The sequence below is a fragment of the Mauremys reevesii genome, linkage group 1 (genome assembly GCF_016161935.1).
Source record: "Mauremys reevesii isolate NIE-2019 linkage group 1, ASM1616193v1, whole genome shotgun sequence".
In the NCBI taxonomy this organism is placed as follows: Eukaryota; Metazoa; Chordata; order Testudines; family Geoemydidae; genus Mauremys; species Mauremys reevesii.
Window position 1 is genome coordinate 357235214 of NC_052623.1, and position 16878 is coordinate 357252091.

General features: G+C 45.8%; 1 protein-coding gene across 1 annotated transcript; it reads right to left on the bottom strand.

The window, feature by feature from the left end:
* Positions 1 to 6618: 6618 nt before the first annotated feature.
* Positions 6619 to 7122, bottom strand: LOC120388305 (claw keratin-like). Its single transcript, XM_039510081.1, has one exon. The coding sequence runs from the start codon at positions 7111 to 7113 to the stop codon at positions 6619 to 6621; it is 495 nt and encodes a 164-aa protein (XP_039366015.1). The 5' UTR covers positions 7114 to 7122.
* Positions 7123 to 16878: the final 9756 nt, after the last annotated feature.

Genomic DNA, 16878 nt, shown 5'->3' on the forward strand with positions numbered 1-16878 from the left:
TCATCCCCATGCTCATCACTGCTCCTGAACTGCATTGGACAGTTCCCAGTCAATGCTTCTGAATATCCCACTGCAGCGTCAGTAAAATCAGTAGAATGATCCCAGGAATGTAGCTGGCCCATAACATTTTCAGAGGAAAGGGAGCTGAAGGGTGTATTGTGCCCCTCACATTGTGTGGAGTCAGCGAGAAAATGATCCTCAAAAAGACAAAGGGAAAAAATCACATCCGTTTAAGGAGTTACTCAAAGTTTGATTTTTAACTAATTGGGCCTTCAGGAACAAAGGATCTCTCAAGTCCTCCAGGCTCAAAAAACTCAGGACTCAGGGGTCTTCTAATCCCTTTAATTTATTCTACTCTGTGAACTAGAGAACCCTATTCAAGTCGCTCTCTCCATAACCATTGAGATGATGTGCTAGGGATCCTTTTAATTTAGGACTGAACCTTGCACAGACACTCTGTGATTCTTAACAATGGGAAGGATTTGGGTTTTTTTCAATTTTTTTTCTCTTATTGAGTTGCAGGCGTTGGTTTCTTCATGGTTTATAAGTTAAGGCCTGGATTTTCAGAGCAAGACATGTACAGTATGTGGCACACTACAGCCTGTTGATTTTAGTTGGAACTTGGGCATTCAAATCCCTTAGGAGCTCCAAAAAATCTCACCCTCAATTTTTGATTTAGGGTTTAGGAAGAAATTCCCTAAATTTCCTCCATAAAGGGTTAATTAATTGTTTTTCTGCTTTCTTCTGAAGCAGCCGCTGAGTGATACTCATTGAGACAACATACTGCATTAGATGGCCCGCTTGTCTCTTCCAGCATGGGAATTGCGACATTCTCATTTTCAGAAGTGAATCTAGGTGCAGATCCTCATCTGGTTTAATTTAGTGTAGCTGCAGTGAAACGACTGGATCAGAGCAGATTTACACCAGGGGAGGAGCTGGGGGTTTGTGTTTTGTTTTGATTTAAAAACCCATTTTTCTTTATTCATCAGCAAGTGTTGGTGACTCTCTGAGGTTTACGAACCAAAGCATCGCCTTGTGATACTGGACAAATCTCGTGTGTCTGTTAGATGTCACGGGACTGTTGGCCACTTACTAAAGCTCAGCGTTTTGTTTTTTGTGGCCTTCTCCCAATACCAAAAGGAAGGTGAAGGGCCAATGAGAAATCAGGATCTTGAGACTGACAGTCCCCAGGGGCAATGGGGAGAGCCCATACATGCAGGTCAGCCTGATTGACAGGGCAGGCAGGCCAATGAGGGAGTCAGAAGCCCGGGATCCCATCCTGAGTGTGAGCTGGAGCTGCCTGAGCCAGCAGGGGCCCAAGATAAGGGGAGAGCAGCAGCCAGAGCTGAGCTGAGCAGAGCCGCAGCAGCCTGACGGGCCAGAGGAGCAGCCCAGAGAGCAGAGCTGAGCTGGAGGCAGAGCCGCAGCCATGCTGGGGCAGAGTGGAGCTGGGGCTGGGGCTGGGGCTGGAGCCGTCCGGAGCCGGGTGCGGTGATCAGCTGGGGAGAGTGGGGGGGGGGACCCTGGGCAGAGGGTCCAGCACAGGGAGATGCCACCAGCCAAGATGGGGATCATGACTCTGATGGAGGCCTGATGCTATGAAGAAGGGTCCTGCCACCTGGAGCCTGAGGGCGTGTGGGAACCACCAGAGCAAGTGTCCGACCCGCAGCGTCCCTGCAGCACAGCCAGGGACTGGGCAGAAGAAACAGATTTTGAACTATCCTTACACTCGAGGGATGACTGTTTGTGATGTCCCTGAGCCCATGGAGTGACGTAACTTGTTCCTTTAACCTTTCCCATTTTTCCTTATTTATTTATTAGTTGCTGTTTAATAAATTTTTTTGCTTTGAACTATATGCAGTGCTCACTGGGTCAGAGAAGTATCCGGTGTGAAGAGAGCACCGCGGTGTGAGGACACCCTATCCCTGTCCTAAGTGACCATGACAAGACTGGGGGTCGATAGTGGGACCATCCCCCACACACATAGAGGTTACATCCTAACAAGGAAACTGGCATTATTAATGTTATCCCAGCCATATTCTGTGGGATATATTTTTAATGGACTGGAAATCCCAAGTATTAAGAATAGAAATTTTAAATATTTATACTTCTTAGGGACAGGATAATTTTTGGGACAAAGAGAGTAACAAGGATTCAAAAGAGTTCATTAGGTCCCTCTTTCTTTCTTTCGTTCAAGACATCTTGCTTCACAAACATGTGGAGTGACATTCCTCAAAACATACACAACAGCTGCAACAAGCCAGATGTAAGGCAATGCCGTGACTCAGATCTTTCCCTCAGGAAAGCAGAGTGGAATCCTTGGGTGCAGCTGACATTGGAGGTGCTGATGGGGGCACATGTGCGGATAGAGGCTTATAAAGTGATGGAGGATTATACTGTAACCCATGTCCCAGTGGTTATGGGAGATTATACTGTTAGGGAGGCCAATACGGTTAGGACAGGCTCCATGGTCACAGAGGCCCATATGATTGTTGGGGACAACAGGGTTAGGGGGGATTGTGATGGGGTCAGCGGGACCTAAATGGAAACTGTAAACCAGGTTACACCCAGCAGGCATATCCATGGGAACAGGAAGAAGCAGGAAATGAATGGCAAGATTCACATTCACGTCTGAGCACATAGGCCTGGCTTTGAGAAGCGTTGAGTACACAGACCTTTGTGTGAAATAATGAGAGAGCTGCATTTCATCAGCACCTCTGCAAATATTCCTCATGTTTGCCATGTTACCCTTGATTGGTTTTGTCTAATGCCTTCCTGGCTATGAGTTTCCTCTGTTATCACCCCAATGGGCCTGATTCTCAACTACACAATGGGTATTACACCACGCTGTAAAGTGGAAATGAATATGGACTGTTTCTTTCTGCCTTTTAGCTTTCTAACAGCAGCTGCATAATGGAGAAGCTACTTGAACTTCTGCCAGGGCCGGGATTTGCGGAAGGAATCGGAATGGCACAGAAAGGAGGCAGAGTTGGGGTGGGGACTTTGGGGAAAAGTTTGGGGAAGGGGTTGGAATAGGGGCAGGGCAGAGCTGGGTGGGAGCGCAGTAGAGGTGGAGTAGTGGCGGGACAGTGGGGGGTCGAGCACCCACCGGCGTAAGTAGAAGTCGACACCTATGCTGAGATGGACTTACTGCATTTCTTCAAGTTTGGCATTGGTATAAACTCTTGTGCTTCAGGGTATCATCCGATACTGGATACAGATCTGATTGACAGGAGACAGAGGAAAAGTTCCTCTATGGGCAGGTGATCCCAGAACAACTGTGTTCTGCTGGATTTCTTGCACCTCACTGTGAAGCATCTGCTACTGACCGCTGTGGGAGAGGGGCCTGATCGTCTGTAGCAATGTTCTTCCATTCCAAGGAGGGGTCCATGGCTACGGTCTGATATTGAAGACTAGAGCTGTCTTGCGTTTACACAAACCCATAGCCAGATGGCTAAATCTTCTGTCCCCACCTGAATATTGTATCATGTCCTTAAAGAGGCAGGATGGGCTGGATACATTTTTACTTTTGTGTTGTCAAATCAAAAATTATATTACAGGAAAATGTTCATCTTCTGGGAACTGAGAGCTACAAAAAAGTTGAAAAAAAATGGAGTGGGAAATGTAATCTTTGTATCTGCAGTTCCTGTAATATCCAATCACGGTACATCCAGGGGATTTTATACAAGACTGGTAATATGGACTGCAGTGTGTTACAGTTACCTCAAAAACCAAGAGATTCTTGTATGGAATGAATGCTCTAGGCACAAATCTCATATCACACAATCTTCATATCACACATGAGATTCCTGACTCCTGCAGATGACATTGGCATAGTGTAATTTGTCTATATGGGCAGAATGGACTCAGTCTAGTGTGTTGGCAAGATGCTTGCGAAATCAACTTTTGGTCATGTCATTAGACCAAGGAGTGGACATTGCTGCTGACCAGGAGATAAACACATAAGGGCAAAGAATGAGAAGATTAATTTAACTGAGCTTTATTGGTGCAATGAAATCCAAAATCTCAGTATAAAGCTGAACTTTTTCTGCCCCATTGCCCTAGATTTTGTCAACTCATCTCCAGCATTGCAAAGTTGATGCAAAGGTGGTGTCAAATATAGGCACTAACTTTTCTTTTTGCCAGTGGGTTCTTTTGAACAGGAGCGAGGGGCAATTTTGGGAGTAGGCTATTTTTCAGCATATTTATACATTTCTTTCATATTCTAATTATTGAATATGTGTCTATCATTGGTATCTTTACAATTTTAATAATGATGACATTGTTATGAACTACATAATTAGATTCTCATGAACTGCAGTATATTAAAATCATTGCAATCACCTACAAGCTTTCTTCACTAACATCTCAATTTAAAGACATTTTGTCTCACTGTAGTTTTCTGGATGAAACTGTCAGCAATCTTATTTACATCTAGTTCCCGGGTATGATCTTGATGCACGTTAAGGACAGCTACTTACTCTGAATCTGTCCCATTGGTGACTGGAGATAATTTGTAAGTCTTCTAAAGCTGGTGAATGAGCGTTCCACATTTCAGGATGATACAGGCACTGTGAGAATGATTTCTATAAATTTGCACTACTCTGGAAGCACTGCAATTGACCCCAAGATCTCTTTTTTGATGAGTAACAGATAATTTTAGACCCCATCATTTTGTGGGAACAGTTGGGATTATATTTTGCCATGTGCATTACTTTGCATTTAACATTGAATGTCATCTGCCATTTCTTTCCCAAGTCACCCAGTTTTGTGAGAGTTCTCGGCAGTCAGCTTTGGATTTAACTATCTTGAGTAATTTTGTATCATCTGAAAATTATGCCACCTCACTAGTCACCCTTTTTTCTATATCATTTAAGAATGTGTTTCTCCTTGTAAAGCCCCACGGAGTACAGCACTTTTTACTTCTCTCCATTGTTAAAATGGACCATTTATTCCAACCTTTGGTTTCCTGTCTTTTTACTGGATTGCCTGGCAGTGCTTTCAGAATCATCTAATGATCCTTTATTTAATTTAAGGGCAAACCTTTTATTATCTTAAGCACCCTGCCTCTGTTTATGAAGAAACTCCCTGCCCCAGTGGCAGAAGCTGAGAGCAGGACAGAACTTATCACAGTCCACACTCAATCTCTGTCTAGGGCTAGGGACTGTGCTGCGATCACACTGCTGGTACAAAATACAGTGTGGGAGGGGGATATGGGAAGGGGAAGGGGGCCAGGAACCTCTATGGGTCAGGTCCACTTTTTATGTGGGCCCATGAGACTCCACCCTCAGTCTTGGCCAGAAGCAGGAGCAGGGTCAGAGTAAGAACCACACAGGCAGCTCCGGGGAAACTTGGCCTCTCCATCTGCATGGGTTGGGTGTGTGGGAGCTGGGGATACAGGCTGGGGTCCGGTCCCCAAACCCCCAACTCCAGCAGATAGCAGGGCCGGGCTCCCCGTCCTGGCTCCAGCTTTGGTTTGGCCAGGGGGGCAGAGCCTTGGGGGAAGAGGAGGGGCAGGAGTGGGCCCATGCAGCGGATGGGGCCTCGTGGTCCTCCCACTATTAGGAAGAATCCGTCTCCCTTGGCCTACACTTAACATTGCATGAAGTATGTGATCTGGTGGCCACATTTCTTTTCCTAAATGAAAACCTGGGTTGCTGTCCTGCAAAAACTCCAAAGACTCTTAATGTAAACTGCAAGACTGATCATCTTGAAACTAAAGGGAAAATGTACATTAACAGAAAATCTGTCTCTAAGTCTTTGCAGGAAAAGACTCTAAATACCAAGAGCTCCCAAAATTACAACTGGAGAAGTGCCCGATGCTGCCAGCTCCACAAGGAGGAATTTTGTCCAACACGATTTTTAAGCAAGCAGGGAGGAACAAAGAGAACCAGAAGACCGATATTATGATGCAGTAGAGTTTTTAATGCAAATGAAATAGGCAGTACACAGTTACAGGAAGAAATACTACAGAGGAGAAAGAATGTATTTCCACTGTTTCAAGAAGAGTTGTGACCGATCACACGCCTCAGTGGGTCACATTTCAGACAAACTCTTCTGGTTGCTTTGTTGCAGCTGCAGAGGTTGACAAACAAGTCCCCTTTGTAACCATTGTAAGTTCTTTGTTTTATCCCAGTCAGTTGAAAATGACACAAAACAAAATAGAAGCAGAGGACTCCATTAGACATCTGCCCACAGCAAACATCAAAATGAGGCACTAAAGGTACATACTGATGGAAATATATAGACCCTAATTCTCTTTTTCCCATTCTAAGGGGACTTAAGTGATAATAAACGTAAATGAGGCCTATCTTAAGACCCCTGTTTCCTTCACACTGAGGGGTCAGTGTAAACAGCCTGCGTGTGATTCAGAATGAGTCTATATGTGAAAAAGAGAATCAGCACACGGGTGGGAAAGCATTAGCAGAAAGAGTCACAAAGCGTAACATTAGAAAGGCAACATGGCTGTCAGCCCAAGGTGCTGAGCACACACAGCTCCCACTGAGTTCAGCTGGAGCCCTGTTTGCCCAGCACTTCTGAAAGCCATGCCCAAAAGGTCAGGGGTGAATCTATATCTGACTGTTCATTTCCTTTCATCCACAGATGTTCCTGCTGGGTTTAGTATGGCCCACAATATCCACCAAGATACCTACGGCCATATCCCCCATATCCCCATAATCCCCCGTAACCATAAAGGCCCGGGTAACCACAGTGTCCCCCATAGCCCAATAATCCTCCATAACCATAAAGACCTGGGTAACCGCAGTATCCTCCATGGCCCAATAATCCCCCATAACCATAAAGGCCCCCGTATCCACCTAATCTCCCTAAACCATACAATCCTCCATAACGGCCTCCATAGCCGTACAATCCTCCCAAACCAAATGAGCCTCCCAAACCAGCTCCAACCACAGGTGCTCCTACGGCTGCCACTTCACTCTGCTGAGGGAAATTGCTGAGAATTGGTCCAGGGAGGGTCACGACAACCGGTGAGGGTCTGATCACCACTTCGGAGTCAGGGCACTGCCTAACGCACGGCTCGTTGGAGCTGCCAGTGACTGGACTGGGTCGGGCCACCCCGCATTCTGGATAGTACAGGCTGGAGAAAGTCATCTTTCTGGGGTGGAGGTAAACCTGCAACATACAACAGAGACTACAGTAAAGAGTGTTGGTGGAAGAAAGCCTTAAAAGCTCAGTTACAATTGTAGTGAGGTCTGCATTGGCCCCAAGACAGAGAGGAGGATTGGACTTAGACTCTATGTATGTGACCAGGTATTTGTTCCTATTTTCTCTTTCTACGCCTCTTCTCCAATCGCAGTAAACTTCCCTCCCAACTGGCCTCTTTGAACCCCTCTCAATGACTTTGTCTGAAAAACAGCAACTGGAATAAGTGTAATTATTTCTATGCTGGACACATGGGATTCTGAGTCCATTTTAAACATTTCTCTAAGAGAATGCGGCTGGGATCAGGGTAATCGCATCCTTCCCCTTGAGGATTTAACCTCTGCATGCAAATTAGTTCAGTTTGGTATCACCGTGTGACTCTTTGGTTTTCCAAACCTTGGGAGTCACCAATACTTGCTGACACAAGAAACAGAAACTTTTCTTTTCTCCAAACAAACCATAACAGACAAACTCCTCAGGTGGGGTAAAATGGGTTCAGGTCCACTGACTTCCATGGAGTGACACTAAATTACACCATCTGATGAGAAGCACCTTCAATGGGTATTTCTCCTGAGAAGAACATAGGAATTCCTAGACTGGGTCACACCACTTGTCAGTTTAATACAGTCTCGTGTCTCCAATAGTAAGGACCTACAGCTGCTTCAGAGTAAAGTAGAAGAACATAAAATGGGCCTTTTCTGGACTAACCTGAGAAAATTTCTTCCTAATCCAGCTAAGTGAAATATGGTTACGGTACTTTCTAAAGTTACTGAAAATATTTAAATGCCCTTATTCCTTGTCCAGTTATTAGATAATATGTTTCCCAATTGCACAATTTTCTCCACCTTAAATGAAAAGAGGCCCTACTGTGATATCTCTGGGGTTAGAAAGAGATTGAGTTGAACTGGACTTACCCAGTTCACCGAGGAGATGAAGTCCGGAGAAGTGTTTAGAAGAGCTCTGAGTTGTGAGCACTTATATACAGTTCCTAGGACTTCCTGGAGGATCTGCAATGTTGTTTTGGGAGGAGGTCCTAATTAGTTATATTGTTTTCCTCAGTGTTGGTGATTATTGGGCTAATCTCAGCCTCAGAGGGAGTGACATCCATGTTGCATTCTTCATTTGTCTTTCATCTTAAAATTGTTTAGGCCAACTGCATTTCTTGTGTCATTCCACTGACTTTATTGGTGCTGCAATGAGAATGAATGTCAAGGCGACTCTGAGCAGCATCAATAGCACAAGTGGGTATTATGAAAGGAATCCAGTTTGGTCCTTTCAATTCATGCTAGTAGTGATTCGGGGCATGGGGCAGTTCATTTTAAACTTGCTAGGAAGCAGGGAGCCATTTTTCTCCATTCTCACCACCTCCATTCCCAACAGGTCAGATCCAATCCCCTTTGACATCAATGGGAATCATTCCATTTCCTCCAGTATGTTTCCTGTCAGGCCTTTAAGTCTGAAATTCACCCTTTGGCAGGGGGACAGTACAATGCCTATGAACAATGTTAGTCCCATCTTAAACTTTCAAACTGGGTCTTAGCAGGGACTTAAGTGGAGCATGGGCGTGAATCTTACCCTATGGTGAGTAACACATTGGACCGTCATTTGGGTCACCAATTCTGTCTCAAAGGGCTACCTAGAGCAGATTTGCTGATGGGTCAAGGGGAGGGATGGCAGAGAGGGAAAGGAAGCAGTGCTCTTTTACAGAAAGATTTTGAGTTAAGTCTTGGAACCTCTGCACTACCAGAAACCATCTCTCCATCCTTGAACAGCCAAGGAACTGAGGTCTTGTAAGACAATGCAGCTGAGTGAGCCCAGCAAGAAATCCAGGAGAGAGGAAAATGACACATCTTGGTGAAGGAGGAGATGGCTGTGGGATTAGATTTGACATAAAGTCTGATCAGCCAAAGGTAATAATTGGAGATATGCCAATTGCCTAGAACTGGAAGGGACTTTGTAAGGTCATTGAGTCCAGCGCCCTGCCTTCACTAGGCAGAACCAATTTCTGCCCCAGATTCCTAAGTGGCCCCCTCAAGGATTGAACTCACAATCCTGGGTTTAGCAAACCAATGCTCAAACCACTGAGCTATCCCTCCCCCACCCTAGCATTGTAGTAAGATGAGGCCCTGAAACATGAACCCTTATCAGAGGCCCGATATGAGGCCTGAGGCCTGAACTAAAATAATGGTCAAGACATGGGTAACATAAAGCAAAGTGAAGCTGTGAGCCAGAGGCAGGCCCTGCTCACAGAAGCTGGCAAGAAAAGGGCTGAGGCTGCAAAAAGAGACATACCTAAAGGTACTGGACACCAGATCTCAGAACATTCGCATACTTGCACATTCCATACAGATAACAAGGAACAGGCTGACCCATCCTAAAGACAGGGTCAAAAGGGTAATATGGTGGCTCGAGTTGTTTTGTTTGAACCAACATGTACAAGGTGAGAGGTGGCACCTTACAATGTGGGAGGGGGTTGCACCTTAATACGTCAGGAGTGATGTGTAACTTGGTTGTACCTGTGTGTAAGAATGCATCCCTGGGGCAGTGTCTTTGTCTGGCCTAGGGGGGAGTGGAAAGTCCCGTCACTGACTGATCCAGTCCATTCTCAGGGGGCACAAATTCGTAGTATGTCCTGTAGAGTCTGCGGGAAACTATTATTGTGCTTCGTTTGACAATAAACCCGGTCGGGTGCCTTTGTACCTTAGCGGAGTCTGTGGTTATTGGAGGTCTCTCGGGGTCTGTGCCAGTGATCTGTGCAGAGCCGGGGCAGCACACAGAGGGAACACACACATGCAGCCGACTGTTATCATCATTGAACTAGAGTAGAGCGCCACATCGGTAGCGTCTGATGACAGGCATGTTGCAGAAAACATTCCCCCAGAACCAGAATGTTGTTTAACATATAAAAAATATCCCCAAGAATGGGTTTCACGTACATGGAAGAGGGCAGAAGTGTCTTGCTTTGATTTTAAGGTCGTCCGCCTTTTTGAAGGTGAAGCAACCATACTGATTTACCTCAAAAGAGCCCCTTCATTTTCCAATAAAAAAATCCCTCCAAAAGTGAATGAGCCCCCAAAACCAGCTCTGACCACAGGGGCTCCTATGGTCTGACTTGGCTCTTCTGAGGGAAATTACAGAGAATTGGTCCTGAGAGGGTCAAAAGAACTGGTGAGAGTCTGATCAACTCTTCAGAGTCAAGGCACTGCCCTCCTACCCCTCACAGATTTAAAAAGATACTAAATTCAAAAATACATTAGAATGAAAATATAATAACCCCAAATTGTGTGGCTCTAAATCACGACCTGATTAAGGGAATGACACAAGAGACCTTGACCTCCATTTTCTTTAAAGTGACTGTACGCATCCTTGGATCTTAGCATCAACAATAAAACACTAGCTAATGTTGTGATCCACTTTAACTGTGGCTTCCTTATAGCTAGGTTAATACTGCTCCGAAGGAATTAAAAGTCTGTCAATTATCCATGGGTGTGGTAGCCTTGTAAATATAAAGCTGGAATTCAAGCTTTAAAAACTTGCTTCAACTCATAGCACCCACGGCAATGAAGTCACCAAGTGCACTACTTTTTCTCTCCTTGGAAACACACAATGGTAATGAATCCTGTGGCACCTTATAGACTAACAGTTGTCACCCACGAAAGCTCGTGCTCCCAAACGTCTGTTAGTCTATAAGGTGCCCCAGGATTCTTTGCTGCTTTTACAGATCCAGACAAACACGGCCACCCCTCTGATACTTGACACATGGTAATGAATTCTTCCAGGTTTGTGAAACAACGCACAGGAGAGGTTAGCTCTGTAACATTGCCTTCTTTAGAATTGAGGATTATATAGGTCCAAAGGAGTACAAGTTTGTACATTTCAAGCTTGTTCATGTGCAGTGTGGAAATAAAAATCTCAATATACATTTCAAGCTGGCACAAATTTTGGTGCAAGAGAATTTAATTTTTCTCAAGGGTAAATACCCACCACTGAGACAACAACTACAAATAAAGGGAGTAAAAGCACATTGAAAGACTCTCAATGGTTGATCGTTGTTCACACTTAGATGAGAAGATGTTTCACCCAAAAGTTCCCCTCAAAATCATCAAAACAAAATTTAAAAATTCCACAATGAGCCTCTCTAAGAGTTACTCTCAGGTTAGTGATATATCTGGAAGCCGTGAATGGTAAATACCCAGTAGGGTTCAGGGAACAGGTTAGTGTTTGGCATGAGCAGACCCAACTACTGGGGTTTATTTCTGTTTCTGCCAGTCGCTCCCTGTCTGACCTTCACCTGAATGTGCCTCCCTTTACCTCCATGGCAAACAGGTATAATTGTAACTTTCAGAGTGGATTGTCTGAGGCTTCCTCTGATCTCAGCATTTCAAAGCACTTCACAAACACTCATCAAGTGTAATACAGCCCAAGAGATGAATTACTAAAGTAATAAACACTTTTTCCTGGGATTACATGTTCCAACACTGAAGATTAGATTCCTTTAGAAATATATGTCAAGGTCTCAGGTGTCACTCCAGTGTTAAATTTGTGATTCCTAGCCTTTGAAATTGGGGGTCTTTGGTTTTCGTTCCATGTACCTTTGCAATTCCCTTTTAGATATATTTTGGCGTTTAAGGGTAGATACTGAAACAATGTATAAGGGAACAGTTTCATCAACTTCAAATTGAAGGAATGCACTTTATCTAGCCCGGCTTAGAGAAACCTTGTTGTGAATGTCTCTCTCTATGCATACTCAGCTCCTCTACCCCCTGGTGCTCAGATCCAACATATAGTGAAACCAATGGGAAACATCAGGCACTGCATCTCCACCCATGAGCACCCAAGAGAAATGAAGTCAGTAGAATGATCCCATGAATGTAGCTGGTCCATAACATTTTCAGAGGAAAGGGAGATGAAGGGTGTAATGTATCCCTCATACCAACTGCAGTTAGAAAGAAAATGATCCTCAAAAAGAGAGAGGGAAAAATCACATCCGTTTAAGGAGTTACTCAAAGTTAGATTTTTTACTAATTGGGCCTTCAGGAACAAAGGGCCTCTCAAGTCCTCCAGCAGCCTAAAAAACTGTCTAAAAACACTCGTGACTCAGGGGTCTTCAAACAGCTTTATCTAGTTCTTCAATGTGAACTTGAGAAGTCCTGGTCAAGTCGCTCTCTCCCTATGTATTCAGACAATGTGCTAGTGAACCTTTTAATTTAGGACCGAATCTTGCACAGACACTCTGTGATTCATAACAATGGGAAGGGTTTAGGGTTTTTTCAATTTTTTTCTCTTATTTAGGTGCAGGCATTGGTTTCTTCATGGCTTAGAAGTTAAGGCCTGGATTTTCAGAGCAAGACATGTACAGTAATTGGCACACTACAGCCTGTTGATTTTGGTTGGAACTTGGGCAATCAAATCCATTAGTGATCTCCAAAAAAACTCACCCCTAATTTTTCATTTAGGGTTTAGGAAGAAATTCCCTAAGTTGCCTCCATCCAGGGCTAATTCATTGTTCTTCTGCTTTCTTCTGAAGCAGCCGGTGAGTGATACTCATTGAGACAGGATACTGAATTCGATGGGCCACTTGTCTCTTCCAGCATGGGAATTGCTACATACTCACGTTCAAAAGTAAATCTAGGTGCAGATCCTCATCTGGTTTAATTTACTGTAGCTGCAGTGAAGCCAGTGGATCAGAGCAGATTTACACCAGGGGAGGAGCTGAGGGTTTGTGTTTTGTTTTGATTTAAAAACCCATTTTTCTTTATTCATCAGCAAGTGTTGGCGACTCGCTGAGGTTTACAAACCAAAGCATCGTCTTGTGATACTGGACTGAATTCATGTGTGTGTCAGTAGATGTCAGGGGACTGTTGGCCCCTTACTAAAGTTCCGTGGGTTTTTTTCGTGGCTCTCTACAAATACCAAAAGAAAGGAGAAGGGCCAATGAGAAATCAGGATCTTGAGACTGACCGTCCCCAGGGGCAATGGCGAGAGCGCAACACTGAAGGTCATCCTGACTGACAGGGCAGACAGCCCAATGAGAGAGTCAGGAACGCAGGGTCCCATCCTCCATGTGAGCTGGAGCTGCCTGAGCACGAGGCCCAGCTAAGGTGAGAGCAGCAGCCAGAGCTGAGCTGGAGGCAGAGCCGCAGCCATGCTGAGGCAGAGTGGAGCTGGGGCTGGGGCTGGGGCTGGAGCCATCCGGAGCCAGGTGCAGTGACCAGCTGGGGTGAGTGGGGGGGACCCTGGGCAGAGGGTCCAGCACAGAGAGACGGCATCAGATCTTGCAGGCCAGACCGAGGGGGATCAGAACCCTGGCAGCAGCCTGAGGCTGGGAAGAAGGGTCCTGCCACCTGGAGCCTGAGGGCGTGTGGGAACCACCAGAGCACGTGTCCGACCCGCAGCGTCCCTGTAGCACAGCCAGGGACTGGGCAGGAGGCCTGGCGCATGTGAGGAACAGACTGTGAACTGCCCTTACACTCCAGAGACGGCTGTGTGTGGTGTCCCTCAGCCCACAGGGTGGGTAACTTGTTCCTTTAACTTGTCTGTTTTATTCCTTATTTATTTATTAGCTGCTGTTTAATAAATTGTTTTTGCTTTGAACTCTATGCAATGATCAGTGGTTCAGCGAAGGATCTGGTGTGAAGAGAGCACCAGCTGTGAGGACACCCTACCCCTGTCCTAAGTGTCCATGACAAGACTGCGGGTCGAGTCCTCCAGGAATCCTGGGCCCAGCCTTGTCGGGATTAGGAGGACACTGCCACACAGGAGAGTGGAAGGGGAGCCCTCGACGTCGGGCAGCCTCTGGGTAAAGGGAGTGGGATTGAGGACTCAGATTCTTGGCTAGCCAATTCCTCTGTGGGAGTGTATAAGCCAGGAATGTTCCTCACGATAGTGGTACCATCCCCCACTCACATAGAGGCAGGGCCGGCTCCAGGGGCTTTGCCGCCCCAAGCAGCCAAAAAAATAAAAAAACCGCAATCACGATCTGCAGCAATTCAGCGGGAGGTCCATCGCTCCGAGCGGGAGTGAGGGGCCCTCCGCGGAATTGCCGCCAAATCCCTGAAAGTGCCGCCCCACTCCCGAGTTGCCGCCCCAAGCACCTACTTGATAAGATGGTGCCTGGAGCCGGCCCTGCATAGAGGTTACATCCTAACAAGGAAACTAGTGTAGTCCCTGTATGTAAAAGGATAAAGGGACACAAATCAGACATCAGGAATGGTAACATACAAAAGCCAGTAGGAGAACACTTCAATCTTCCTGGACTCTCAATAACAGACTTAAAGGTAACTATTCTTCAACAACAAAACTTCAAAAACAGACTTCAAAGAGAAACTACTGAGCTACAATTCATTTGAAAACTTAACACCATCAGTCTGGTCTTGAATAGGCACTGGGAGTGGCTGGCTCACTACAAAAGCAATTTTCCCTCTCTTGGTATTGACACCTCCTCATCAATTATTGGGAGTGAACTACATCCACCCTGACTAAATTGGGCTTCAGCACTGGTTCTCCTCTTATAAGGTTACTCCTTTCTCTTCATGTGCCAATATATATTTATGCCTGAATCTGTAATTTTCACTCCATGCATCTGAAGGAGTGAGCTTTTGACCCAAGAAACCTTATGCCCAAATAAATCTGTTAGTCTTTAAGGTGCCACCAGACTCCTCATCATTTTTCTGGATACAGACTAACACCGCTACACCTCTGATATAATGATCCTTAGTTTAATTTAATGACAAGCCTTTTGTTATATTAATCATCCTGCCTCTGTTTATAAACAAATTCCCTGTCCCAAGGGCAGAAGCTGGGAGCAGCACAGAACTTCTCACATTCCACCCTCCAGCTCTGTCTGGGGCTAGGGCCTGCGATATGAGAAGACCTCTGGTACAAAACACAGAGGGTGGGGGGAGGCAGGAACCACTATGGGTTCTGGTCCACTTTTTGTCCCAGCCCGGCCCCCTGCCCCTCCTCACACCCACAAGATTCCGCCCTCAGTCTAGACTGGAAGCGGGAGTTGCTTCAGGGTAAGAGCCGCATGGGCAGCTGTGGGGAACCGTGGAGGGTCCACCAGCCATGTGTAGGGGGCCAAGGAGCCAGGGACATGGGCCGGGGGCTGCTCCAGGGTCCCTCCACCCCAGCAGATAGAGGGGCCTGGGCTCCCCAGCCTGGCTCTAGCTTTGGTATGGCCAAGGAGGCAGGGCTGTGGCGGAAGGGGAGGGGCAGGGGTGGGCCCACGGAGGGGGTGGGACCTCGTGGCCCTTCCACTATTAGGAAGAATCCGTCACAGTTAGCATTGCGTTAAGTATGTGATCTGGTGGCCACTTTTCTTTTCATTATGAAAACCTGGGGCGATGTCCTGCAAAGACGCTTGCAGACTCTTAGCGCAAAAAGTATATTTATACGCTTCGTTTATATTCTAATTATTGAATATATATATTGCAGTATATTAAAATCATTGCAATCACTTACAGACTGTCTTCACTAACAAACCAATTTAAACACATTATGTCACACTGTAGCTTTCTGGATGAAAATGTCAGCCATCTTCTTTACATGTAGTTCCCTGGTATGGTCTTAATGCACATTAAGGACAGCTGCATTGCTCATTTGCGTCTCTCCCATTGATAACTGGAGATAATTTGTAAGTCTTCTGAAGCCGGAGAACGAGCATTCCTCAGTTCAGGATGATATTGACACAGTGAGAAGGATTCCTATAAATTTGCAGTACTGTGGAAGCATAGTGCTTCCAGAGTACTGCAAATGACTCCAAGATCTCTTTCTTGATGGGTAACAGCTAATTTAGACCCTATCATTTTCTGTGTATACTTGGGATTACATTTGCATTTAACATTGTATTTCATCTGCCATTTTGTTGCCAACTCACCCAGTTTTGTGAGCATCCTCTGCAATCAGCTTTGGATTTAGCCATTTTGAGTAATTTTGTATCATCTGCAAATTATGCCACCTCAGTGTTTACCATTTTTTCTATATCATTTATGAATATGTTGAAAAATGCTGGTCCCAATACATGCCCCAGGAGACACCACTATTTACTTCTCTCCATTCTGAAAATGGACCATTTATTCCAACCTTTGGTTTCCTGTCTTTCTACTGGATTGGCTGGCAATGCCTTCAGGATCATCTAATGATCCTTAATTGAATTTAATGACAAAGCTTTTGTTCTCTTAGTCACCCTGCCTCTGTTTATAGACAAACTTCCTGCCCCAAAGGCAGAAGCTGGGAGCAGGACAGAACTTATCACACTCCACACTCAAGCTGCGTCTGGGGCTAGGGCCTACGATGTGAGAAGACCTCTGGTACGAAACTTGGGGGGGCAGGAACCAGTATGGGTTGTGGTCCACTTTTTGTCCCGGCCCCCTACACATCCTCTTACCCCTGAGACTCCGCCCTCAGTCTAGACTGCAAGTGGGATCTGCCTCAGGATAAGAGCTGCACAGGCAGCTGTGGGGAACAGCGGACCATCCACCTGCCATGTGTCGGGGGCCCAGGAGCCAGGGCTGCTCTGGGGACCCTCAGTCCCAGCAAATGTAGGGGCCTGGGCTCCCCAACCTGGGTCTAGCTTTTGCTTGGCCAGGGGGGCAGGGCCTCAGGTGAAGAGGAGGTGCTCAAATAGAGCCCCAAATGGGGCAGGGCATTAACTATGTGATCTGGTGGCCACTTTAATTTTCCTTACAAAAACCTAGGAAAACCTAGGAAGAC